The 27,900-nt window shown below is 32.6% G+C and overlaps 1 protein-coding gene across 35 annotated transcripts in view; it reads right to left on the bottom strand.

Moving 5' to 3' along the window:
- Positions 1-766: 766 nt before the first annotated feature.
- Positions 767-27,900, bottom strand: part of ens (MAP7 domain containing protein ensconsin) — a 536,619-nt gene continuing 509,485 nt past the window's right edge. For 5 of the 35 annotated variants that reach the window (XM_085956431.1, XM_085956427.1, XM_085956450.1 and 2 more), the window contains 11 exons: positions 26,893-27,009; positions 23,558-23,968; positions 18,465-18,674; positions 17,417-17,583; positions 16,432-17,026; positions 16,182-16,305; positions 15,504-15,642; positions 14,943-15,161; positions 13,917-14,389; positions 2,939-3,207; positions 767-1,750 (listed from right to left, as the gene is read on the bottom strand). In XM_085956431.1, coding sequence (XP_085812557.1) covers positions 1,734-1,750; positions 2,939-3,207; positions 13,917-14,389; positions 14,943-15,161; positions 15,504-15,642; positions 16,182-16,305; positions 16,432-17,026; positions 17,417-17,583; positions 18,465-18,674; positions 23,558-23,968; positions 26,893-27,009 — 2,741 coding nt within the window. In that variant the 3' untranslated portion in view covers positions 767-1,733. Of the gene's footprint in view, positions 1,751-2,938; positions 3,208-13,229; positions 14,390-14,942; positions 15,162-15,503; positions 15,643-16,181; positions 16,306-16,431; positions 17,027-17,416; positions 17,584-18,464; positions 18,675-23,557; positions 23,987-26,892; positions 27,010-27,900 lie in introns of those variants that run through there. The other 30 variants (XM_085956439.1, XM_085956457.1, XM_085956433.1 and 27 more) reach the window with 12 other exon arrangements.

Genomic DNA, 27,900 nt, shown 5'->3' with positions numbered 1-27,900 from the left:
ACCACAATTCATTCAATCGTATGACAGCATTGTGCATGCAAGCCCCCTAATAAATATGTCTAAATATTTTATTTTAAATTGTTATTAAGACTCTAAGTCGGAGTAAAGTGGTTGGTTTAAGGGGTGCAATTATTTAAAAAAAACTCAACAGGGCAGGGGGGAATTATACTTAGAAGGTTAATTAGAGTAGAAAAGATAAACAATTTGTAACAATAAATCTTACATTTTTTATGACTTCTTCTAATGCGTCAATTACATTGAGCCACTTTATGAGCTGTTTGTTGGCGAATTTAATAGCGGGCGATTCAGCTACTGCGATTGTGATGATGACACACAAAACTTTCCATTCGCTGAGAAGCCACAAGCCAGCGACTATTTTGACAGAACATAGTTCGTTTTTTTACCGGGAGGTTGCTACTGCGCTCTACTGCGCACACGCCGGCGTGTAGCGTGTAAAGTTGACCGGCTTTCAACTTGTTTACAATCTGCTTGCTAGCTTGTTCAATGATGACACTGGGTGACTTTACAGGCAGATTGTAAATTCGCCAACAAGCAGCTCGTAAAGTAGCTCAATGTAATTGACGCATAACGTAGTCTAATAAGAATAGTATTATGTACAATGCTTTTCCCAGTCAAATCGGTGTGGTGATTTCGACATCATAAGTAAGATGTCTATCTTTTAGTTCTGCATTACGCTACTAGTCTTATATAGAATATATTGTCTGGTTATAGTTTTAGGAAGGGCATACAATGATAAACAAACGGGTGAATTTTAATAATTCTTTATTACAGGCATTTTTATACAATAAAGATAACATTGAAATTAAAAATTGAATAGACCTTAAAGAGTTGAAAACATGATAATAAATAAGATTCATATAATTCGTTACACATACTAACAATGAATGTTAACTGTAAGTCAATTTAAGAATAAAAAAAGAAAATAAAAAAATGCATTTCACCTAAAATGAAATAAAAGTGCGCATGACAATAATGTCGCCGCACTGTAAATGTTCAACCGCTGACTTATCTCATTTCCATAACGTACATTTAAATATTTTATAATATATTTATAACTGAATTTAAGCAGCAGAAAGTTGACTAGCAAGCTTAATTCTGAAGATCCCGTGGACCGATACCATTCAATGTGTTTTATTTTACAAATAAGATAACAACATAACCAAGCCAAATTCATTTTATCGGAATTTGTCGGATTCGTATGCATGCATTACTCGCTTGGTCGTTTTGAATTTCAGAACCGTAAGACATATGACTATTAAGGCAAGAATATATTCCAGCCAGACCTGTACACCTATGCATATTGTCCTGATTCTTAATCAATTAATCATTACTTTCATATTCACCTTTAAGCTAAAAATGCGTAGGTATTACGATTTTTTATATGTTACATATATTTTTTAATTTCACCACTAAAATGCCTAATATATTTAATTTGGGATAAAATTAGTTAAATATTATGCTTGTGTCTAATATATTTTTTAAGGTAATGTGACACTGAACTTAGTAATAAATTTTAACGATAGAAAAAGATAAATTTCTTGTATTAATCAGTTTGTGCACTCGTATTGTTTTACTTTTAGCCAACCAAGTAAACATCTCCTAAGTCAGATTAGTGTGTTAGAATGATTTCGGCATCACATTAAAGGGATGCGAACCATTTTTATACTAATAAGTCTCCTTTACTCTTCTTTTCCAGTCAACACGAAAGGCTTTCACAGCAGTGACACATCTGGAAACAAAACAAATAACAATTAAGAACAGCAATCTGTGATCATCGTGGTATGGATCAAATGGAATTTTTTAAATTGGTCTACGAATGAAAAGCAGTAACGCCCCTAGGCAAAGTGCCAACCTTAAGCAGACTTAGAATGCCATGCCTTTCCATTTTTAGTTTCAATTATCCCTACTATCCACATAGCTATTTGATTATTTATTTTCAGCTATGGTAAACCAGAAATCTTTAAAATTGACATAAACACCATCTGTTGAGAATTAAGAGCATTTCCACAAAACCTACTCTCAAACAGTGATAGTGTTATGTAAGAAGAGGTCTGTGGCGCTGACAGGCTTGGAGGCACCCTGGTGAAAATTTTGCCTGAGCAATAAACCGTCATTACAATATTTATTACAATACAGCAGTAGTTATGTTATCAGGATATTTTAAGCTTTGTTGTTTTTTAAACTTTAATATGTCGATTCATCTAATAAAGCGACAAAATCATCCGCTTCAATAAATCATCCACTGCTCTCAAAAATAGTGATATTTGTATTCATTCCTTCTTTCGCCACTCTTTATAATGTACCGCACCAATGCAACACATGACTTGTTCACTCCTACGGCACATCATTGATAAAATAGTTCTTTATAATGATGACGGAACAAAGAACTATGACCTAATGTGAGATGATTTATTTATCAAGAACAGCGAGGGGGGGGGGGGGGGTTGGTGTTTAATCTAGACAATTTTTTTGATCAATCGCCATAAACTGAACTATTCATGTACCTACATAATATATTTTTTTCATAATAAATATAGTTGTGAAAATGAATATATCTTATAAGTAGATATTATTTATTTACCAAATCACATTTATAATAATATATACTGTATTGAATACAATTTGCAATAAATATAAGTTCCTAAGAGTAAATTCCTCAGCTTTCAAAGAAATTGTGTCATTTTACAGCGAGCAAATATCAAATTGGTAATCATGTAAAAAGTTACTCCTGGGACACTCTCAGCACAACATTGACGGGCACCTAATATTCGTTATGCCACAGCATATGCTTGCACAACGGGTGTGTAGAGGTAGCGAATGGTGGAGTGGAATACTCCACGGTGTAGAAGTTCATATTCTGTTCCGCTTGGGAGTAAAATATTTAATTTACTTTACTATTTTACTAATTTAATCATACCTCTGTTTTCCTGGTTATCTTGGAATGATGTGATGAAGGGGGAGTTATTAGTCTGATTGGAATTAACAGAGTCCTCATTGATTATGCTCTTGGTTATTGTATCTACCGACAAGTCAATAATTTGGTTGGTATTATTGCCGTCGCTCTGTTGCATTTGCGATCCACCGTTTGTGTTCACGTCTATCAAAAATGGATTGTTACTATTGGCAGTGTTCAATATGTCCAAATCTGATATGTCCAAGAGATTATTTGTCACATTATTTTGTTTCCTGTAAAAGAATTAAACATAACATGATTATTGATATCATGTAGCATTTTTATGATGCAAAGGCGCACCCCCACTTTTCAACACAAAGTGCCCGAAAATGTTCTGAGCAATAAGTTGAAATGAGACAGTTTTACAATGTACTTATGTATTTCTACCATGTAACTCAACTTCTATTTTCTGGCCGACATGTGAAAATGGTGATCTCTTGAACTAAAAATCCCCATACTCCTTCACATATTACGCTATGCTCAAATCCTCATCCTTTAATATTGCATACAGTGGTCTGATATACCAGCCAAAATATAGAAGTCGCACTACGCTGTGCTATCAGATCACTATCACACTATGACAAATGATCCACAGCCTTGGTAATGGGGATGTGCCTTCAGAAAATAAAATAACTATACAATTTAATTGGACAACGTAATACGTTCATAGATCAAAGAAACGTTTTTTTAAATTGAGGTAATAAACTTTGGATCTTTGTATGACTTATGCCGAATGTCTTTTTGATCTTGTGATATGTTCCTGAGTAGAATGGCACTTCATTCAAAACTTGTTAACTTCTTATTCGGTTTATTAATTATTTTGATTCTTTTACCAGCAGATGGCATTTATACCTCATTTTTTAGATCAATTAATAAATAACGCAGTCCAATTCTCACTACATTTTACTATTTATCTGTCAAAAATATTTTTGTATACATTTCATGACTAACAAATTAAGTCGGCCTGGATTAATCTCTAATTAAAGTGTCTAATAACAAAAATTGATAAGTACCAAATTATGGTCTATCTATAACTTCTAAAACACTACAAAATCACACAAAAAAAATGTTTAAACTTCCAGTATTATTTTTCATTGATTAATTGCAATAAGGGGTAATTCAGCTAATAGAAATATGCATATTGTTCTAGTTTGATAAATAAAACATGATAGAAAAAAGAAATTAACGCTAATACCAACCAGCTACACTGACAAACAAAAATGTAATTTCCCATTAATATTGAATAGTTCTTCAGTTTTTGTTATTAGACGCCATAAAAGCTAAGACATTTTATTAAAATTGACTGACCATTATTAACTACTAATAATTTAATTAATATACATTTGTAAAGTACATGCAGATATTAACTGGGAAACAGAACATAACATTTTCTATTGATTTATGAGACTTTGAAATGGCCAGAGATATTTTGCATATTTATTTCAAAGTGACATGCTGCACTAAATCTTTTACTTCACTTTTATAATGTGATAAATCAACTCTAACTAGGTATTATAAATATATAATTTGAAAAATATAATATGTATTATTACAATAAATATACCTATAATACGTACAGTGTTTGCTATTAAATTTTTACAAAATGTTTATGACGGAACATGAACATTCATAAAGGAGAAATTATTTTATATATTAATTAGAATAAATCTTAGTAATGAAATATAATAAATACCATCACCTATCAAATATATAAATTTTAAATAAAATATCTACATGCCACTGTATAGGGGAAATAATAATATATTGTAATAAATTTCAATAATAGTATTTATACCTTTGCAACAGCTATTTTTTTATAAAATATAAAATTTGTCTTCAAGCCATATAATTTAAATTAATGGGCCATTTAGCGCTCTACTAAATATTTGTGAAATTGTGTTGTTCAAAAATGGACACTGATTTTACACCTAATGAAAATAAATAAGGCTGATTATTTCCTTCCTTATAACTATTTTAATATTCTTCATGATTCTGGTTAGGATAAGGTTATTTTTTCATTGAGTGTAAATTCATTAAATGCCAAATCTATAGTGGAACAACTTCACCTTGTGTAGTATTGAGTGTATTTTAAACTATCGCGATAATAAGTGCTGACTGTCTCTCCAATCTCATTCTTCAAGAGTAAGCGAAACGCAATGTTGTCATTGTATGGTGCTATTTGACAGGTCGTGAAAATCAGTAAATGTCAAAATGAGTCTCTGCGTGGTGTAGTTAATTTTTTTGCGGTAGATTCGCAAGTATCAATCTACTGCCACAGGCGCAGATATCGCACAGTCCAATAATTGTCGTGTGAAAATTCAAACGCTTCTGAACTTTTTTGATCCATGTATGCAATCTTACAACTTGCACGATAATACGTGTTTACACATGCATTTTTTTGTAATAGTTGTGATAATATGTACTGCCAGCAGTAAATCCATGCAAACTGGGTACAATAATTACATAAATAAATGTAATTATTGTTACGTTTATTATTTCCGAAGGAGCCTATTGCATTGTTATATAATCTAACTACGTCTTATCTTCAGTCAAAACTATCGAATTTCACACTTATCTGGTATGTTTATAGCCACTTTTGATGGTAAAATAGTATTAAACCGTACAAAATCAGTCAATTTTATTGTACTTTATTCTTTTTACAAAGTCAATGTGCTTTAGGTAATTTTATTTTGCCATTCATTATTCTAATTATTTACTTATACACACACAAAACAAAACATTCAATTTCCAGTTTTAAATGGGGTTCGCAGTTTTTTGTAATTATCTCAAAATTGCGGTTCATGGAGGTAACTGACATCATCACCAATACTGTGGATGGCGTGAACATGTTAAAAAGTCTAGAAACATCAATTCTCAGAGAAGCTATTAATATGTTTTTTTTTTTAAATTTTAGTAAAATGTTTGTAAATTCTTAACAAACTAAAATTTAAAAACATTCCTGATTTGCCAGAGAAAACCAACATAACAAATAGCTGCCCTGAGAATAGATGTTTTACAGGCCCATAGGCACTTGCGGCAGGCCGCCTTGGGGCCTTACCGCCAATCGTTTTTTGTATGCAAAGTTCCTACACCATACGCACGACATCTTGGCGGTTTGGCTACCGCGGCGGTTGTCATGCACAGAGCGGCCCGTCCGCGGTCTGCTGCACCGCGGAGTGCTACACACTATGCGGTTAGTCAGCGGCTGACAGCATGAGTGATCACACGTAGTGTTTTTGTTAAAAACTTATTTCGACACGGAAAAATTGATGCACAATGTAGAAAAGCGACCTTGCATATTATGGAACATGAAATGTGCCGAATATTTAAATTAAAAATTCTTTTTATTTTTTAAATGAGAACTAATAAACGAGAAGAATTATAGTAAAGCAGGGGTTCCTAAATGAAGGCCTAAATATTTTATTTTTGAAATTAATATTAAATGAGTGTACAATACGGTGAATAAAACATTTAAATCTCTGATGAGTTTTATTTTATAACAATTCTCAGTTGATTTGCCCCTCCTTCAAGTGTCCTAGTTCCAAAACTGTTCAGACAATTATTTATAATTTGATCTATCTGGGTTCTCAAACATCCGGAGCTCACCAACATAACTCCAAGATAAGTCACATTCATTTCGAAACTGACTGTGGCTAGCCGCGAACGTAACTGCGTCCCTGCGGTCAGCCGTCTTGCGGATAACCGCTAGTGCGTATGAGCCCTTAGACTTATCAACATATTCATGCCATACACGGAAATAACCTTAAATCACTATTTTTCCATTATAAAACGGAGCATGTTCAAAATTTATATTAATTGGTACCTATAAACATCAGCGTGAAGTCTGATAGTTTTGACGGAAAATATGACATTGTTAGAGTGAGAGAACGTTGCAATAGACTACATGTAAAAGCATTCGGAAATAATAAAAGTAATTCGTGCGCAGTAGAAGAAATGGCAATCTGCGCAATTTCAAGGTTAAGTTGTTTCACTGCAGTAACTTTTTGATAACTTGTGATTATTGATGATAAACTATTTACCGAATGTGCGATAGTTCAGTAGAGCTCTAAAACGCCTTAATATAATGTTGGAATAAAAATAACAGTATTGAGAAGGTATCAATCAATATTAGGGAACACTATATAAATGTATATTTTGGCGAATAAACATTCAGCTTATAGAAAAATCGAAATGATAAACGTACATAGGAATACATAATATTCTACATAGGTCTAGAATTACTAACCAATACAAATATAAAGGGTTATAATATATTAGAAAGAGATAAAACATTATAAACTATTCAGTAAGAGGGCTCATCAGAAAGAAAAGAATGTCAGGTACTTATCATTACAATATTATGTACTATATTAAAGCTTAAATAAATAAAAGTGGTACAATACATTATAAAAGAAAAATAATGTCATTATGGGAGAATGAATAGATAAATATTTTTGCAGGGGATACATGCAAACAGCATGTTGCCGCTAACAACATTCTACAACGTTCTAGAATTGTCTTTACACACTTCATTCACATTCTAAAAATGTTGAATTGTACCTACATTTGGTACGATTGCAGTAGTTATTTAACTTATCGAAAAGCTAAGGAGTAAACACATCAAAATATCTATCGCTTAATCTACGACATTAAATTATTTGACGAGAATGTAAGTAATGTATTGTAATTTCAGTATTTTATAGATAATTCTCGTCCACAATGACGTAGGTTAGCCTGTTGCGCATCCTAACGGTGGGTTACAGGCTCAATTCCTTAAGAAAATTCACATACCATTTTTCCAGTCAAATGTGTTTTTGAATTCGGGGCAGAGGGGCCCCAGGGAGGAGCAAATGGCAGATAATCAATGCTCGTAAAATTGATAAATCTACACTAGAAATCTTTTATCTTTGGCAATTGTATGCATACATATTGCTTGTATTCCATAAATGGTAAAGATGTGGTGATTTTTTATTTCTTTAATTCAATATTGAATTAGGATAAACCAATATATGTAGCATGTCATGTAATGTATTATAAACAATTATTCTTTGTTTTGATTTTACCATTTTACTGTGATCACTTTGTTTGAAAATATCCTCGGTCGATATTAACTTAATATTGTAAGAGATTTGATTTTTGGCGCACTCTCACATGTAGATTTTTATCATTTAAAACTGTATGTTGAATTGAACAGAGTTGAGGTCCTTTCAACTTTTAGTCGATTCAACAATTAATCATTATTTGAGTCACCGTTGCCTAGAATAACCAAGGTGATAACAACTCACATCAGCATGTCAAACTTGTTTTAACTTGCATATGATTGATTGATTGTCGTGCGTGACAACAGAGTGTTGTTAAAAATGATATTTACAAACTAACAAATCCATTTGCCGCCATTTTTATTACGACTATTGATTCAACTTAAATCGATATGTGGGAACATTCCTATTAATTTTTTTTTCAATATTTAACATGAAGTTGAGTGACATAAATACACATGAGAACGCGGCACTAGGTGTAATGTTAATCATATGATGTAAAAAGCTACACAACATACAGATTATATTAATATGAATTATATTCACAATACTCATTTTTCTGGTTAATCACATCCAGTTAATATTGTGAATGATACTTTAAATAGATAGGAAGTACCCAATGTGATATTCTGGATATGATAGAATTTTTGTAATGCTTTAACGATTGGGCATGGAAATGAAATAAGAAAGCAGTTGTAAGAAGAGCAATAAAACTTGAATTTCCACAAAAGCTAAGAGGTGATTAGTAACAAACCGTGAAAAAGAAACATCACTATGTTTTATAAATTGGTATATCTGATTAATGCAATTTAATTACCAGATAACTATTGCTCCTAAAGTTATTTTGAGTTTGTGATTTTAAATCATTTTACCCATGTTAGAGCAATAATTAAATAGTTTTTATTAATCTGTATTACAAAATGTCCAACTCGATTAGACGTCTTCTGCAATGTTAATCCTGAGTGTTTGCTATCTATGAATGATGTTTTAATGATAGACTTTATAAAGTAAATGGTTTTGGTTTATTTTTAGAAAATATTTATTTCAGACATTCATGCTAAATGTCAAATAATCAAGAACAAATCAATACAAATATTCTTTTGTAGCTATACATTTATATAGAGAATTACAGGCAATTATAACTAAAAAAATCGTGAAATATAAAATCGAATCGTATATTGGAAACAGTAAAAATCAACAATGTTCACAAACAAATTTGAGCCATCCATAACACAAATGTATTTTAGTATATTTACATGCTGTTATATAAATTACATCTAATTGTAAATACACATTTGTGTAGTAAAGTAATGATAATATACTTCTTTGAATGGACACTTCATTTTATAAGCTATCAACTATAATAATATAATATACATATATAGCGCAGAGAGATTGCAACAATTAGTAAATGTAATAGAAAAAAATTTAGTCGTAATAACAATATGGGTGAATTATATAAAGAGGATAGCAAATAAGATGGATACAAAAAAACACCACAAAATGGTTATCGTTTGTGCAGACTTTCTACCAAATGTGATATAGATGGAAGTACATAATTATTACGCATGTTATAGAGTTATAGACAATATGTCTAAAGAGTTTCTTCTATTTATAGCATAATATACATTGTAATTTTTATGAATAACTAATATCAATAATTCAACAACTCATATCATTTATTGACTGGTAAGAATAAATTTCGTATTACATTAAGAGCATACAGTGAAAACGCAAATAATTTTCAGCAATAGGTGGGACGTAATTTCGGCCGCGTTGCCAGTCGGAGAGCGATAGTCAACCTGTTAGCACGTCAATTTGTTTCGTGATAGCGTCGGAGGAATTAATTCTTAAATCGTGTAAAGATGACTAAAAATGTTATGTATTTACTCGAAAAACAAAATGAATATATTATTATTATTACTTAAATAACAATAAACATAACATTAAATGGACGCATGTTGAATTTTTATAACAAATTATGTTTTGTTCGTCACGCGTCGTTTGCACAATCTGCGCGTCGTGTAGTCACGATCGTTTTATACCGTGCCTCAGCTGAAGTATGGCCTTAATGGCAATTAAGTACCTATGCAATATTTTTTTTTCATCTTTTACATATTTTATATTGAATATTTGCATATCATTTTAAATTTTGTAATTCAATATCCAAAAACGTGTTTGGTAACGTGACTTGAATTCTGATGATTTTTTCAGTTTACGAAGTCATATAATAATATGTTAAGAGTATATTTATTTGTCCGAGGGAAACCAATCGAATATATTGTTGTTAAACTATCAATATGTTATTATTACAGACGGATGATTCGAATATGTACCATAGTTAAAAAATTAAATTAGCAGTTAGAAAAGATTTCAAATGGTATAATATAATACTCAAACTATAATAATATCGAAGCACCGATAATGATAACACTATGCTTTTTACAATTTGTATCAATTTAGAATAATATTGAAAGAAAAGCATCATTAGTATGTAAACAATATTATTGGCTTTTTAGTAAGTTTATTTATACCTAATATGAGAATGAATAATAGTAATATTTATTATATTGCTATAGTAATGTAGTTGTACGATAACCACAACCGGCTCCACAAGGACTGCAATTTGTGGTCGATACAGTTGTAAAATACACTCGACGAACTGTGATTGCTATACAAATTCTCTCAGAGTGTATATATGTATGAGGGTTTACTTTATTCGATCACATTCTATGGTATATAGTTGAATTGACTGCCGCACCTGAGACTGTCTTTCTTAACATTTAAACGAATCAACAGCACCAAGTAAGTGTGTGTTCCAACAATCACACCCCCGCAACTAAACCGCCACAAGTCCAAAATTACGTGCTTTGAGAGTACAACATTTTATATTCTATCATTCGTAGTACATGTAGGTAGTGAAAATTTCATATCTCTAAGTCATCAAATGCAAATCAAAAATTCGTTAAATATCTAAATAAATTTCGAAAGCACAGTACAAAATGTGAAAGGTAAAAACTTCAAAGATGATTTTCTGTGACGTTTTTTGGATTGTAGCAGTTTAGTTGCGGGGTACGATATGTTAATAAATATTTAAAACAAGCAACATCGCATGTGAAATTTATTTTGCATGCGTTTATTGTAGCGTATTAAAGCTTAGCACAGTACGCCACGCAGGCAGGAGCGGCAGATAAAGTGTTAAATTTATTAGATTTTGATCATAATATACCCATTGAAAGGCTAGGTATTATTTAAAAATGTTTCATTGAAATTTTTATCCCCTCAATATGTACAAGCCGACGGTTGATCCTTAGCATTAGCCTCGCATGGGAACGATAGTTACCACCACAAAATTCAGTCCGTGCAGTGCTCTGAGATCATTACATTGATTCTAAAGTATCAATATAACCGTCAAAAATAATTTAATTACATGAATCAAATTAAAAAAAAAAGAATACAAAGAGAAAGTGGCATGTAGAAAGAAAATGAAAAATAAATAATATGAGACAAACACTTGTTAGTATTACCATTACCGAGTGGCGGTAAAGGAATACAAGACTAATAATAAATAGGTATGTGATAATTCTAATAAGGCATTTTCACTACAATAATTTATTGGTACCGACTTACTCAGCCAATAAATAATTAATTCATCAATATAATTTAACCAAAATTATTATATTGTGATGATTATAAATAATTTTGATAACGTCAAAGCTCTTTTTTATTATCTATTTAATCTACAAATTTGATAACTAACAATAACGAATATTCAACGAAACAAACATAGATGAGTATGTATTGGTAGAAAAATTAATCATTGTAATGGAATTCAATACGACAGGTGTAAATGCCAGTTTCATAAAGGGAAACAACTCAGATACGAATGATAAAACTCACAATGGTTGAATGCATTTGTATGAATGACAATATCGATAGAGAGAAATTATGACTTTTTTTTATACAAACAGTAAATTTAAAATGCATTTCCTGCATTCATTGGTTTTTCAGTTCCATAATGTGTGATTAAAACCAAAATATTTAAATAGCTCGAATGCATTGGCGGCGCGCGCAACAATCGATATAAATTAAATACACCTCGTTTAGAAATATTATTTCCAATACAAATTGAGTATGAGGTAAAATCTCCAGATTTAATTTCTGACAATAGCAGAAAAGAATGCACACTGCGGATTTCAATTGTCAAAATTGGCAAAGCTAAATAATTAAACATTCCGAGTAAAAACTTCAGAAATGATCGTCTTATGTGATATTGAATTTTAATTTTAAATACATTATAATTTAAAGTAATTGAGAATAGTAATTAGTATACTTTAAGATTATGGAAGAATTTATTAAATATGTGAACGAATCTCGGTTGACTTTTCTATGTGAAGCAGAATATTAAAAATTAATAAGACAGATAGACATATTCTATTATAATATTAGGTATATTCTAAGTAATTTACATATTATTTGAAAGAAAATTTTCTCAATAAGTTAACCCATTGAAGACAGATTTAAAAGGGGAAAAAATGGACAAGAGTTTAATAAAACTGCTACAACTAATTTTTTTTAAATTAATTAATTTCAATATTTAAAAAAAATGATGAATTATTGAAACATTTTAATTTATAATAGTCTTTTCGAATATGCAGGTAAATTAAATTTGTAGGGTTTTAAGAGATATCTCAACATAAAAATACGCCGATTGTCCAGAACTGCTTGTACAACAGCAGTGTAAAATTGGCGCCAATTCACGAGTGGAGAACTACAAGAGTTTGTCCTTGGCGAAATAAAAGTAACAATGAGGCAGCTTAGCATAATACTTGATTGTTGGGTTTGTTTGGGAACACCTTGTGGTATTAGGCTCGCTAATTGTCTCCAATGGGTTAAAAGAGAGTTGCAACAGAAATTAACAAAGAAGCATAGTTTTATTAATTTTACATTATGTCTTTATATCAAACTTTATCATTTGGCATTACTAACATGTTGAAATATATTTAGATATCGGAGAGAGAATACAATATGCAAGGAATTGTTGAAAGTTGTTGGAAATGGTTATCCACATAAATTCTGAAATATATTTATAGTACCATGTGGGAAATGACTATCTTTGACGGAAGGCCTAAGAAAAGAAAAAAAGACAGTTTTTATTGTAATAGTGTTATTTTCATAACAAAGTTGACATAATAATGATGAAGAATTTTTTGTTTACCTGTTTTACCGTTGGTAGTGCCAAAATCAAAAATAGTTGAAGATCAATATAACATAGAAAGGGTACAAGAATTTAATAATAATATATTATGTATGTAGTGAGTATTGAAGTTTTTTAATTTTTTTTGTTAGATATACATTTGAAAACCTTAAGCCACCAGGGTGAAATCAAATTTAACATGCGACTGCTACAAACATTTTATTATGTACAAAAGCTACATCTTATCAAAAAACATTTTCTTCATAGAAAACGATTTAAAATCTGACACATGATTTCGAAAACGAATATAAAAACTCAACGAAAATAAATGCAGCTATGTAAAAAATATCCAAATACAAATGCCATAGTACATACATTAATTAATAATAGTGGCTGCGCAAATGATATTGTCAATTATTATTATCAAGACATAACCTCTACTATAAAAGCGAGATTTGAAACATTTAAAAATTGCCATAACGAAAGCGGTAACTTGCCATGCTAAATTTATTATCATGCTTGTCAGTTTAAGATAGAAATACGAAAATTTCAACTTTTCTAAAAGCAATCGCATGTAAAATTTGAATGCATAAGTATAAAGTGCTCTATATTATATCTTGCCCGTCTCATATAAAAACCATCCTCCGTTCACCAACGTTGTCCCTGCGTATATACAACTCATAGTTAACAATCGACATATACTTACACTGCGTTATCGAGTGCCACACTGTTAAATTGGTTCTCACTAGAATTTATAAAATTATTCAGTTCATTGATTTGATTTTTACTGTGGCCATTCTGCACGGCATAGCTATTATTGGACTGGCTCAGTTCCGTGTCCTCCTTCTTGGGTAAGTCCCCATTGGAGGCGACGGGTGTGCCGTTTTGGAAGGGATTCAACCCGTTCCCCGTGACCATTTCCACTTCTGCGGGCTTGGGTGAAAAACTCTGAGGGGGTTGCGATTGTGGGAGTGCCGTCACCGCTTGATTGTGCGGCGCGGTGTGATTGAGGAGGTCTTCTTCTCTCTGTCTGACGGAGAGTTCGTACGAGGATTCAATGTCTACGCCGTCTGAGCCTTCTGCCAATTGCCTAGTTTCTTCCTCATTCAATTTAGCTTCTAATTTTTGTTCCACGTCTTCTAGACTTTTGTTTTCTTCTGTGGGGCTCTTATCCCCGTCCTGAAATTATACATCAATATATTTATTACATTATAAATAGCACACAAGTGGTACATATCAAAATAGTTTGGCCTAATACTAAATAAGACATGCTGTCATATTATTTTATCATTAATTTTAATGGTACAATGTCTCTTGAAAAATATGATATAAAACTTTAAATATAACCACTATATATGTTATTCCTAGAATGAAGAACTGTTATCATTATTCATGCATTTAATAAAAACATATGTTAATTATTATACTCCGAATTCCATCTATTCTGAAGGATATATAGGCACTCGGCATTATGCGTAGGGTGCATACTTGGGTTCTTTGGTCATATTGCCCAGAGCTGTGCCTAAAATTTGGAGAACCTGGTAGTCACTGGCAAAAGTACATTCAGTATACATGTAATGATTCTGAGTCGCTAGAGTGACTATATGAATGACGCCACAAATTTCTCTCTACCAATGGTTTCCAAAGATACCTACAGGAAAGATCGCCGAGGGTAACGGAACTGTGAAAGTTAATGGAAACACCTGGTAACCACAAGGAGTAAAAATGGTACCTTTTTCTGTTTAGCTTGTCGGGTTCTGAGCATGATGGCTTCAACCCTTTTTCGTCTGGCCTCTCGCTCTTCTTCTTCCCTCCTCAACCTTTGTGCTGTGTCCCGCCTCTGGCGCTCCGCTTCTTCTCTGGCGCGAGCTTCAGCGATGTCTCTCTCTGCCTTTGCTCGTACCTCAGCTTCACGACGCTGATTTTCTTCTTCTGTACGACGCTGAGCCTCCTAAATAAAATGTAACAACACTTTCGTAATTTTTATGTCTCAGTTGCAAAAACTGACCGTTAACCAGATTCAGTAAAAGAAAAGAAAAATGATGTAAACTTGCAATGACAGTAAGTGACTGCGTTCGACACAATAGTAAGTGACACCAAGTAACCTACCTAGCCTGAAGATTTCAGAAAACATCAATTACGCTCATTTTATTTTAAATATTATTGTTGTATTCAAATTTCTGAATCATTATTATTTTTCATAAGTGCAGCAATTTGTATCTTAAATTATAATTTTTTCCAAAACCAATAGGAAAAATTTCATGATATAACCGTTTTATTTGGTGAAACTCACAAGAATAGCCTGTTGAAGTCTTTCTTCTTCCGCTTGTCGCTGGAGTTCAGAAAGTCGAAGAGTCTCCTCTTCGAGTCGTCGCTGACGTTCATCTTCCTGACGCTGTCTCTCCACCTCTTCTTCGGCTTCACGCTCCAGCCTAAACACAAAACATTATCCCATTCGGTCAAAATAATGAATAATTCTCAGTATTATGTTAGGTTAGGTTATCACACTAATGTTGATTTCTGTATAAGTTATAATAAATTATTGATAACTGTAATTAATTTATTGTTCAATCAGTGGGTCTATTCTATACCTATCGAACACTAACTTGATAAATAGTATCAAACTTAGGGTAGGTTTGTATCAAAATATTAGCACTTATTGTAACAATTACACGAAGCTGGTTTTTATTGTTGCAATAAGTGCGATATTTTAACAGCAGCAAGATAGGTGCTGTTAAAATATAGCACTTATTGCAACAATAAAAAACAACTTCGTGTAATTGTTACAATAAGTGCTAATATTTTGATACAAACCTACCCTAAGTTTGATAATATTTATCACTTTATCACTTTAGCGGTCGATAAGCATAGAATAGACCCACAGTTCAAGTTTATTTTTGAGTTGAAGAATGCTTGAAATGTAAATTTCAATTCTGTCATAATAATTGTTTTGAGCTAACAAAAAATATACCTTAATCTTTCCTTTTCGGCTTGTCTTTCAGCTTCTTCGCGTGCAAACTTTCTTCTTTCAGCTAAGGCTGCTTTAGCTCCTTCTTCGGTTGTGATCATTCCGCGACTTCGAGCCATCATAGAACCTGGGGAAGGTTGAAAGAAAAAAAAATGAAATATTGTTCAACTGAAAGTTACAATTTTTCACTCCCTTTCCATTGTTATCAGTTATAATGTGTAATTTTCTTGTATGGAATAGTATAGTACAGTACCTGTCATATCTGCCCCTTCTAAAGGATCAGTGGCGGCTTGGAGAACGTCGGGCACCTTGGATTCTTCTTTTACGTTAACCTCGACAGTCTCTTCTTTCATTTTCATGTTCTTCATTGCTTTAATGATGACAGGTTCCGACGACGATCCATTTGTGTCTTTCGGCTCATTCTTTTCAATCATTTTTTCACTACTTTCAACTAGTTTTTTAGAAGTAGCACTGTCGTCACCGGAAACAGTGACAGTCTCAGTCACGACCGTGGAGACTTGTTGTGGCCCATCGTTGATCATTGAGCTCGTTGTGACGGTTTTGGTCTCGGTTTCCTTTTCACCGTCATCATCTTTGGTAACTTGTTTGACGGTCTCAGTGACGAGCGTCGATGTGATGACGTCCTGCCCGCTGCTGCTCTCCGAGGTGGAGGTTTCCGAGACAACTTGCTGAGTTTGCGACACGACTGTCTGGGTCTCCGTGACCTCTCCCCCTTCTTTGATGGTTTGGACGGTGGTGGTTTCGAGGATCTCTTCCAGGTTGTACGGCGGGAAATCGTTGCCGGGCGATTGTAGAGGAGTGGCTCGAGGGGTCACACGCGGTGATGCCTGCAAATTAAAGCCTTTTTAGAATGGTCCAACTCAATTATTGTGTATGTTTATAATAAGTTTTCTAAAACCATCAATATATGTACCGAATGCTTCAAAAGTAAAATCGACTTCACATGATAATATTTTAATGCTAACATAATTATTAAATTACTGTAGTAACAGTAAGTACTTTTAATTTTTTTCATTTTGTTAACACAAATGCTACCAAAAAATCTGTTTATTAATAATTTGATGTTTTCGTTAATCAATATTATATTGAATACCTACATCCAAACAATGAAAATACTTACGCTACAGGTAAAGTAAATTGATATCTGAAGACATGAACGACGATCAGGAGCCAAACTCACTTAAATAAATGCACAATGGAAATCAGTTTGCAAATACCTTAACAGATCCTGCCTTGTGAGTCCTGCGCGGGACTTCAGGTTTGTCAGAAGTGGGAGTGGGGGGTTGAGCACCCTTCTTTGCTCCCGTAGCGGCAGAGTGGACTCGAGGCAGAGGCGGCTTTTCTGCTCGTACGCCAATTGGTTTGCCATCAACGCCCACTGCGTCTTGAACAAAACACGTCATGTTTTAATAATTGCACATAAAAAACCGTAGGAGCTTAAATTACTTAGGAAAATCACCAACCCTTCAAGTCTTTATGGTTTCTGCTGGAATTTTACAACCAATTCCAACCGGTGCTTCCAACAGTCGATATCTAATACTAAAACTTTTGTCTTGAAAATAATAATTGAAAGATGTTTAGGTACCAATATTTGTTTTTTTGGAATTCTTTAGAAAAGCGAATACACGTTTTTACTTTATTATAACAGGTGCAATTATTAATTATTATTTGACATTAAAAAAAGTGACAGTCAAACTATTTACGTCTTTTACTGGGTAGGTGTTGAATCCATCTCATATTTTAACCCAAAGAATACAAAACTTTCAAATCGATCAGGCTTGAAGTCGAGACGTTCCACATACTAGAGTCTAACCTCAGAGTCATAATATAAAGAGAGTGTGTATTGTTCAGCTATATGAAGCTGTGTTTCTTGCGTATAACGCATAGTAGAACCCCAGTTTTATTATCATTAACTATGAAACGTTATACCGTCATGTTGCTTTTCAGTACGGCTACCAAATTTAAACACAACATAGTTAACCATATTTTCTATAAATTAACTAAAAATAATTACCACTAACTTTATATTTAACACAAAAACAATAAATTTCAGCAATACATGCTCGCAATTTTTGAATGAATGGAGTCAAAATATATTTAATTCAGCCGTAGAAATTCTATTTAACTTAACACATATTGCGGAGAATATAAGCGTGCCGAATGCTTTCTCACTCGCACTTCTGGTTCAGGCCTTGAGTCTAACAAACCAGGTATGGTGGCTGAGATACTATCATTAGAATCATCAATTACAAAAATGCAACTCACTATTTTTAACGTGTGGGGGTGTTGTGACTCCGGTACCGGCGATGGATGCGGGCCGGGGACGGCGAGGAGTGGCGCGGGGACGGCGATTGACGGAGAGCGCCCCGGCCACCGACGATGTCATGGCGCTGTTGTTCACCGAAGCCGACGAAAGAGAACTGCCCGGCCGGGACGGGCTGCCCGGAGTCACTTCGCCTGATCGTAGACCTGACACTGCAATTCATTATTCGATTAGATACATTATTATTATTCAATTACAACAATATCACGACTGTGATATTTTCTGCCAAATTTAAAGAAGCATAATATTATGTTGATAATATCTTTTGAATTGGCGAAAACATTTTAGATTTAATAATATAATTTATCTTACTTTAACCGTGGAGGAACAGAAAACTAATATTGTGGGTATTTATTTACACACCAAATTACATTCACCCCCCTATAATAGTTTTATTCGATTTTTTGAAGCAATTTACATTACCAAATTAGTATTGTAATTGAACTGTTGTTAACAATGTGGAACTTCATTATAATGGTTTTTGCTAACTCTACAATTTTTGAGTTAATGATATTGAAAGCTGTTTCAGGCTACAAACCCAATCTTACGACGATCTATCGTTAACAGTTATTAAAATATGGTCTTTAAATATATAATATGCATAATAATATTTCCCCATGAACTTCTAAAGGGTATTTTCACTACATTGGGCAAATTCAATTGGGTAATGATTAATTGATTATTATTGAATTACTACTCAATCATTAGGACATTTCTTATTGATCAATCGAACAGATATAAATGCATTGCACCGGAATTAACTATTCACAATCATGTTCGATGACTACATTGTTTTTTCATTATGCTTGCTTTAAAATTGTCAAAAATATACGTACTGAAAAATAGACTTCTTTGTGTTAGAGAAAAAGATGTGACTGAATTATACAATTTGAAGAATGAAGAAAGTAATTCTAAAATGTGAGGAATTTGTTATTAACATTGCTGTATGTTACAGTATTTATAGTTTTACTCCTCCACCATGACCGATTGTTTGAGCGCTGTCAAATATTAAATGTAAATAAAGATAAGGATGTAATATTTGCATGAAATAAAAATAATGTTGTGAATGTAAATATTGTTTCAAAATATATTCTGTTTATTACAGAATGTCAATTTAGATACGTTCAGGGAGATTGTACAAATAAATAAGTCTTCATATAAAATTTTATTATATATCATAAATTCGGGTATAATTAAGAGTCCAGTCAAGTTAATTTTTTTAAAAATTACAAACAGTTTGTCTGATAGAACTGGCCAACAATCAAACAGTCAAATTCAGTTAATCCATGGTAATATAGAATAATGCCAGAGTAAAAATTTAAGAAAAAGAGGATTTATGGTATAAATAATAATTATGGTATTACTGATCCAAACCTTCACCATTTTTTTTCAACCTGTAAAAGCAATAAATGTAAATGATTCCAGATATTTGATAGAAGATGATTTGAAGAGAAACTGAATAGTTTTAAATAAAGTAACATAAAATACTTATTGTAAAATGTCTGGCAAAATGTGACTGGGAGTATTACATTAATTATCAAAGAGATTCCAAAAGATTGAATTTAATCATTAATTTAAATCTAATTGCAAGTCGGGACAAGTGAAAAAATAATTAACAGTTTTTCTGAGAATATTTAACATGAAGACTCAGGTAATAATTAATTTGTAGTGATCAAATATCTGGAATAGAAATATAATAAAGACACCTTACCTTTTAGCAGCCGATAGCGAGTACCCCACACCTTTAGAAATTGCGTCTCGGTCGTGACTAGGTTACAAAGTAAAGTGAAGAAAAGATACTTACTGTGCGTTACTTAGGTGCTTAAGTAGATGTTGTTATCATTACTAAAGTCAGTCGATAGAGCAGTTAGTTTGATATATAAATATGAGATACAAAATGAGATGCTTGTTATGTTAGAAAGTTATCAGTAAGGTAATGGATATGAAAATTGATCATTGATGTGGGAAGTATTTCTTGAATATTAATATTATATTTGACATATGTTAAATTAGCGTTAATAAGAAATAGCATGATTTAATATTTCTATGAATTAAGATTGAGATGCAAAGAATGTCACCAATTACTAAATAAGAAGCGTTTAGTGTAATGTCCGCGTGCTGCTTGCATATAACAATAAGCGCACAAGACGAGTAACCTGCAAAACGATGCATCGATTTATTTAATTAACCGCTGATAAGGCACATAAGGAATATTTGAATAATCACCAAGCAATCAAAATTTATAAATTGGCAACAATTTTGATTTTTAACGCGACGTTGCCTCACTAATTAGGTTTTTCGCAGCTGTTATTTTATTATGTAGGTACAGTTTTTAACCTTTTTACTGCCGGTGAGTGTATGTATGGCGTACCTTGCACGCCGCGAATTTTATTGCAAAAAATAAAAAATTTTAATCAATTTACGTTGCAAGAGGTAAAAACAAATTCTGTTTCAATTCTGAGTATGTGACGATATTCCCAATATATGTCGTTGTGTGCTCAACATATTTGTATGTTTAAAATAATTGATTTACGTTAGAAAATCCCGTTCAAAGCGGGACGTCCAAAGATGTCATTTTTGTATGATCGGCGTTCCATTCACGGAAAAGTTTGCATCTTAGGACGTCATTGGCAGCCATCCAGTTAAGGCAGGGGAGGGCAAACTGTGGCCCGCCATCATTAATTGTACTTCTAATTACGAATAACTTTTTTATAATTTTTTAAAAAATATTGACAATAGACTAAAATTTGTTTAGCAATAGTACGCGATCAATGTTCAATAGATATTGATAGTGTACCGACAGAGCTACAACTTGAGATTATTGATCTGCAGTGTGACACTGATTTAAGAGAATTGCATCGTCGTGAAGAAATCTCCAAATTTTACAATGCCCCTTAATTCAGACAGATTCGACTAACTTAAAGATTATGCTAGAAAAATGTTCGTTATTTTTGGATCAACCTATAGGTATATGTGAGCAAACATTTTCGATCATAAACCTCAATAAAAATTCTTTACGATCAAATATCTCCGATGCCCATTTACGAGCAGTTTTGAGAATATCAACTACAAAATTAACACCTAAATTTAAAAAAACAGTTTCATTCTTCCCATTAATTTTTTTGTAATGTATATTTTTCGTGATAATGAATAGTGTATATCTAAAAATGGTATTTTACTTGCGGCCCGCCGCTCATTTTGAATTCTTGAATTTGGCCCTCCATCCAAAAAGTTTGCCCCCCCCTGGGTTAAGGGTACTTTGATTTAACGTAACTAGACAATTCTATGCATCTCAGCATAAGTGGATATATATTTTCAGTGAAGTTATTAGCTAATTAATGAAGAAAGAGTTAATTGTGAAATGTATAAAAATTGGGAGCATAGAATATCTACAGTGCTTCAATTATTAGAAATAATGTTAGTTGTGAAGTCTAAATAAATATTATAAATTCCAGCTTAAATTATACTATTCAAATTTATTACATAACTAAGTTTTGTTTATTAAAATACTGAGTAAAACTTAACAATAATATTCTTGAAATAATTTATTGATAAACTGAAAGCCTTGCGCACAAAGAAATACAATGAAGATTCAATTATGAATGTAAAAAAATATTGCGGTTGCTATGTTTAAGTTATAAGACAAATTTAGAGACGATAATTAAGAAGCTGCTTGACAAAACAAAATTGAAAGAATATAAAAGCTCTTGTTAGAACAATCATTACAAGCATAATTTAGCAACATTATAGCAATATTAATTATAGAAAAATAAAATATCAAATACAAAAAAAGAAAGCAAAAACATTGAATTTCATTGAATTTCAAAGTACAATAATTTTTATGAACATTGTGGGAGGAATCGAACCTACCATCAAAATAAATGATTTTTATATTAAATAATCCAATGAACGTCCCTGCAACAAAGGAAGTTGTTGGAAATGATATAGTTTTTGATGATTTCTTTTATAATAAATCTACGGAATGAATTTATATTTCATTTGGTAAATACAATTTCATCGTGAATTAGTGCCGAACATGTTCGAGTTGAATGAGCCGAATGAATACAATCACCAAGTGTGCATGGCATCACATGCGACGGAAGTGAAATTCATAAAATCTATTTGATATAGTAGACTCTTGCTGGCAAGCAATTTTTAGAAGGTTTTTATTCTTCGAAGGCGCATTTCCATGTGTTTTTGACGATTTTATAGCTGGAACATTATTTTGCATGGAGACATTTAGTTTTACTGGTGTCTGAGGGTGCCATACAGGTTGTAATCAACATGAATTGCATTACACATGTGTGTCTGAACGGGAATTCTGACAGTAATCTTGAGTTGTGTATTGTCAAATGTTTATATTCGTTTTTCATGATGCTATTTTTCTGTACACGTCAACCAGTTTTACTCTAGTGCAAATTTAATGTACTATGTATAAAAAAATTCTTCAAGAAGTATTTATACGTAAGATTTGAGTGTATGATGAGAATATAATAATATAATGTCTTAAAAATCCAGTGACAAGTGTAAACAAATAAAATTTGGCCCATTGATATTTAATTACTTACAGGGAACACACAAATAATGGGAAGTGGGTTGCCTTTTGGGTGAGACTGTAACTAGATTTAATTCTCGAGTGTGGAGAAATATTGAATATATATGTGTTAAAGAATTTGTTATTTTCAATAATGGTAATATTTGAGAACATTCAGGAGGACTTTGTATGTCTTGTATTTTGTGGCCTGACTGCTATTGAGTCATACATACACCGAATCTAGCGTCAAAGCATTGATCCATGTCGACTGGTTTTTGCATTTCTATCTATTAATCTGTTTTGTGGTTATTTAGTTATTGCAAATATTTACTATGTAATGGTTTATAATTTATACTCATATCGCCACATCTATATTGAAATTCATAGAAAAGGTGATGTCACCTGAATAGGTTGATGCATTAAGCTTTAGGGACAAGAACATCTCCGACACAAACCCCCGACGAAACATATTGAAAGCCAAATGAAATGTATGAAACTAACCTGCGGCAGCGTTGAGTTGATGAGATGCGGCAGCGGAGGCGGCGTGCGGAGGTCGAGAGTGCTTACGGGGCGGGGGAGACGGGGCATTGTGCCCGCTCAGAGTGGCCCCTTGGGTCAAATTGCCCATGGAGCGATGCGCCTTGCTCATCCCGGCCAAGTTGCCGGCGGACCGGTGCCTGGGCGGCCTGGAAGGCGCGCTAGGTTGAACCGCAGGCATGGTGAAGGGGATTATTTTCCTGGGGCGGGCCAGCTGGTCGAGGCGGGTCATTGAGTACGCCCTACCTGGGGAGCGGGGGGTGCCGATGGCAGCCGAGGCGATGCGGTGGCCGGCCGGCAGGGTAGGCACCAGGTCTGTCCGTCGTCTCGCCACGCCGCGTGACCACGAGCTCGAGTCTCCCGCGTTTCCGTCTTCTGCAATCACGGACGGTTCTGCGTGAGCAAGGTTGAACATCATCAAACAATGCATATTAAATAATAACACTCCCTAAATATATAATTCGTACTTAAAACTCAGATGCAAGAAGTAAACTGTTAAATTGATATAAAAAACACAGGAAATTGAATAAATAATGTAATATGTAATTATGACATTACAACTATGTAATATGATGGGATGCAAATACTAATATTAAAATAATTACATATTTTTCTTAACTAAACAAATATTTAGAAAACTATTCATTTATTAATAGTTAATAATATTTCATAAAAAAATGGATTTGTTGTATTATATATTTTTTGATAGAAAATCTGCCTTAACTGATTTCAATTTATAGCAAAATACACATAATAAATAAAAATATTCTCTTAAAAAAAGTCACATGAATCAAAAGGTTAACTTAATTTAACTAGTGCAATCAAATGAAAATTTTAGACCCAAAGAATCCATATTGAACATTAATTAGTCCATAGTTCCTAAATATGTGTGCAGTGTGCGCTTAAAAGTATAACGTAACCTTACATAGAAAATAAACTGAGAATCTTGTGCAAGATATCTAATGTATGTACAAAATTAAACCTTATGCCATTGAAAAGTATTTAAAATAAATCGTTTAACAAAAAATCTTCTGGAATAGAATTAGAAAGTGTCATAATCATTACCTACTTTAAATATGTAGGTAAGTAAGTATTTTTTTTGAACCAACATACTATTAGTGAAAACAATAAACTCCATGCCAAGTTATACAAAATATAATTATTAGGCATCTCTGATTAAATACCAAAGTTAGTTGAATATTCACTGTTCATTCCATGAATTTTTTTAATCATATTCAAGAACTAATTTGTAATGTTGATGACTTAGTGGAAGAAGGAATCACATAAAACTTTACATTGTAGCTAAATTAATAATTGTATAAAATTATTTATTTCAATCTATTTTAGGACTTTTGTGTGCAATGCATGCCAAAATGGTTGCATGTTAGGTAAAGAATGTTTGAATTAATCCGTCTAAGTATTTGTATTTTTACCTGATTTCCCATTATATATTTTTTTATAATATATTACACAAATTTAGCAACATAATCAGCAGCCACCTTTCCATTCACGGCAGCAAATGTCAGAACACTGTATGTAATGTGAATGGAGATCTACATAAAAGAGTGGGAAAGATTTCTATTTCCCTAAATAACCATAAAGTCGTGGGTCCCAGGTTCGAATACTGGGTCTGGCAAATACACATTTCATTTTTCAATGTGTGTTTGGAGTCGGAGTATAGACCGAACAGGCTGAGCAAGTAGTAAACATCCATTTCTTGTCGAAACAAAAATTTGTTAACACAAACCTCCACTCTGTGGAGGTCCATTTCTTATGATCGGACAGTCAAACAAAAAAAAAAAAACCATCAAGACATGTTTGGCCACTAGATAATAATATAGCAGTCATACAATAGTGGGTGACATAAAAAGCCGATTGCAAAATAAAATTGGACACCATACATGTTAGGGATCGTCCATATATGACAAGTAAAAATATAATGTAATTTAGACAGGAGGGGGGGGGGGGTAAAGATTTTTTAACATGACGATGTGGGGGAAGGGGCCATCAAGAAGTACCGAAAATTGTGAGATGTCATATATGGACTAACCCTCATGTTAATACATGATACATAATATAAAACAAAAGAGACACAATATTAATTTAATAGATCTGAAAATATGTAAAAAGAAATTATAATATGAGAAAATTATATGTAAATATGTTAGCTACTTGTGAGAAAGTAGAAGCAGTCTCTCATCACCGTGGAAAGACTGATATGAGAATGATATAGGAATAAACAGACAAGATACAGTGAATATTACACCAATAATATGCTACTCAAACAATACGGATAAGTAAGACACAAAAGCGGTAAGTTGAAGATGAGAAGTGAGCAGCCTCCATTCCATTTCCATGCCAAAGATACAGCCTGATTGTCGATGCAAGACACAAAACGACGAATTCAGTAGTCAACGAACGAAGCGGCAGGCACTGTGATCCAACAATCAATCTTTACAAAGCACATCGTGTCTTATATTACCTACTGATGAGGAATCGACTTTGCTTCAAATGATTCTTTGATTAATTAATAAAACATACTAACTTGTTTTGTATACCTGGGAAATCATAATTACAAAAAAAAACTTGTCAATCATTTTCATAAAATGTTCAAATGAAAAAATACTGCATGAAAAAATTATTATAAATACAGTCATTGCTAGAAAATTTTAAAACCACACATAATATAATGTTAACAAAATGGGATTGATTCTTATTAAAAAATCATCATTTTGAAATAACATGTCATAGAGTAAATCTTATATTATATACACACTTTGACACAATTTTCGCCAAGTTATAATGGCCAGCTTTGTAATTAAATCAAACTGCAAAATGTATTTTCAAAATGAGATTAATTTGAAAAAGTATTTAAAACCAAAAAATAAGAATATCAGTTCAGTAAAACAAGGCCCGATGAAAATCGATCATCTTTGTGTTTAATATTTACTTGTAATGGTGGTTCAATAATATTATGATCATTTATTTTTTTTTATTTTTTAATATTTCATGAAAATTTTTCAAAACATTTTTTACAAAAATGAGATTATTAAAATGAAGTATTCTTCAAAATTAACATTTTCCGATATGCATTACTACAACATGCTCAACAATTCCCCATACCGAATTGTATGGGATAAAAGTTGTTTGACAAAATATTGAATCCATCAGTCAATAAATATGACACCATGCACCCACAAAATGACGGTCTCCTCGAGAGTAAGCCTAGTAGTAGTATATTAATTCCCGCGGATGCAATCAACGAGCCAAGCGAGAGTGACCACAGCATCCCATCTCACCATAACCTCCCATCATCGGCTGCTGATAGAAGAAAACCTGGCGACCAGCTCTGTCGTCGGCCGGCACCGGCTCGTTCCAGTGAAACACATCATAGATGGATGACGACACGCGGAAATCTGCAACGATTGTTTTTGCAACAAACAACGCCCGGGTAACATGCCATTTCGGTGGTCCGTTTCATACGTTCACTTATCATTACGGGCTTAGCTACTGACAATAACCAAGCGGGGTATGTAACAAAAATTTGATGTCATGCACGGTAAGGTAATGTTTGAAAGTATTTTTACTCTGTGCATATTGTGTGGTGGCACAATAACATCGAATGCAATATTTCAATGCGAAGCCAAACTGAACTTTATAAATAATCATAAAAGGCAAAGTATTACAACCAGAAAAAAATATTTGCAAAAAAGGAAAAAAAAAATAGAAAAGAAAGAAAAAATACACTGAAATGGATTCATTTTTTCAGTACCTAGTAAGTTTGTAGTGAGTAATCTTATGATGTAAGTAAGGTGAAGCTGATGTTTCTTCAAATGGAATTTATTAATCATTTTTGCAATGGCATGGAGTTAGTTAGCAATAAATGAACAACATGATTTTGTTAATACTAATTCTGAAATGTGAATCTGCCGGAAAAAAGTATAATTTTCCTAAAATCATTTAACCACAAAGCGGTGTTAGAAACAAATGTAATAATGATGTGTTTTGCATAATTTTGATGACCTTTATATTCTTAATCAATTTCCTGGTATCATGAATTTAATATTAAACAAAACTTTCATTTAATGTGTTTAAGTTATCCAACAAATAAAAAGAATTGTCAAAAATAAAAAAAGGATTTGTGATTTATTGAATGTTTTCAAAATGAATACAAACTGAACAGCAAAGAAATAATAAAAATAAAACAAGAAAATGAAGTCAAAGTTGTGAACAGTGACACTACCAAAGTACAACACATGTAATGAGGTGGTTTCTACTCAAATGCAAAGTGTAGATGCAATAAGACC

Source organism: Rhyacophila brunnea, unplaced genomic scaffold (genome assembly GCF_057557595.1).
Source record: "Rhyacophila brunnea isolate RB1 unplaced genomic scaffold, BYU_Rbru_1.0 scaffold_6, whole genome shotgun sequence".
In the NCBI taxonomy this organism is placed as follows: Eukaryota; Metazoa; Arthropoda; class Insecta; order Trichoptera; family Rhyacophilidae; genus Rhyacophila; species Rhyacophila brunnea.
The sequence above is the reverse complement of the archived record's forward strand: the minus strand, read 5'-3'. Positions and strand labels throughout refer to the sequence as shown.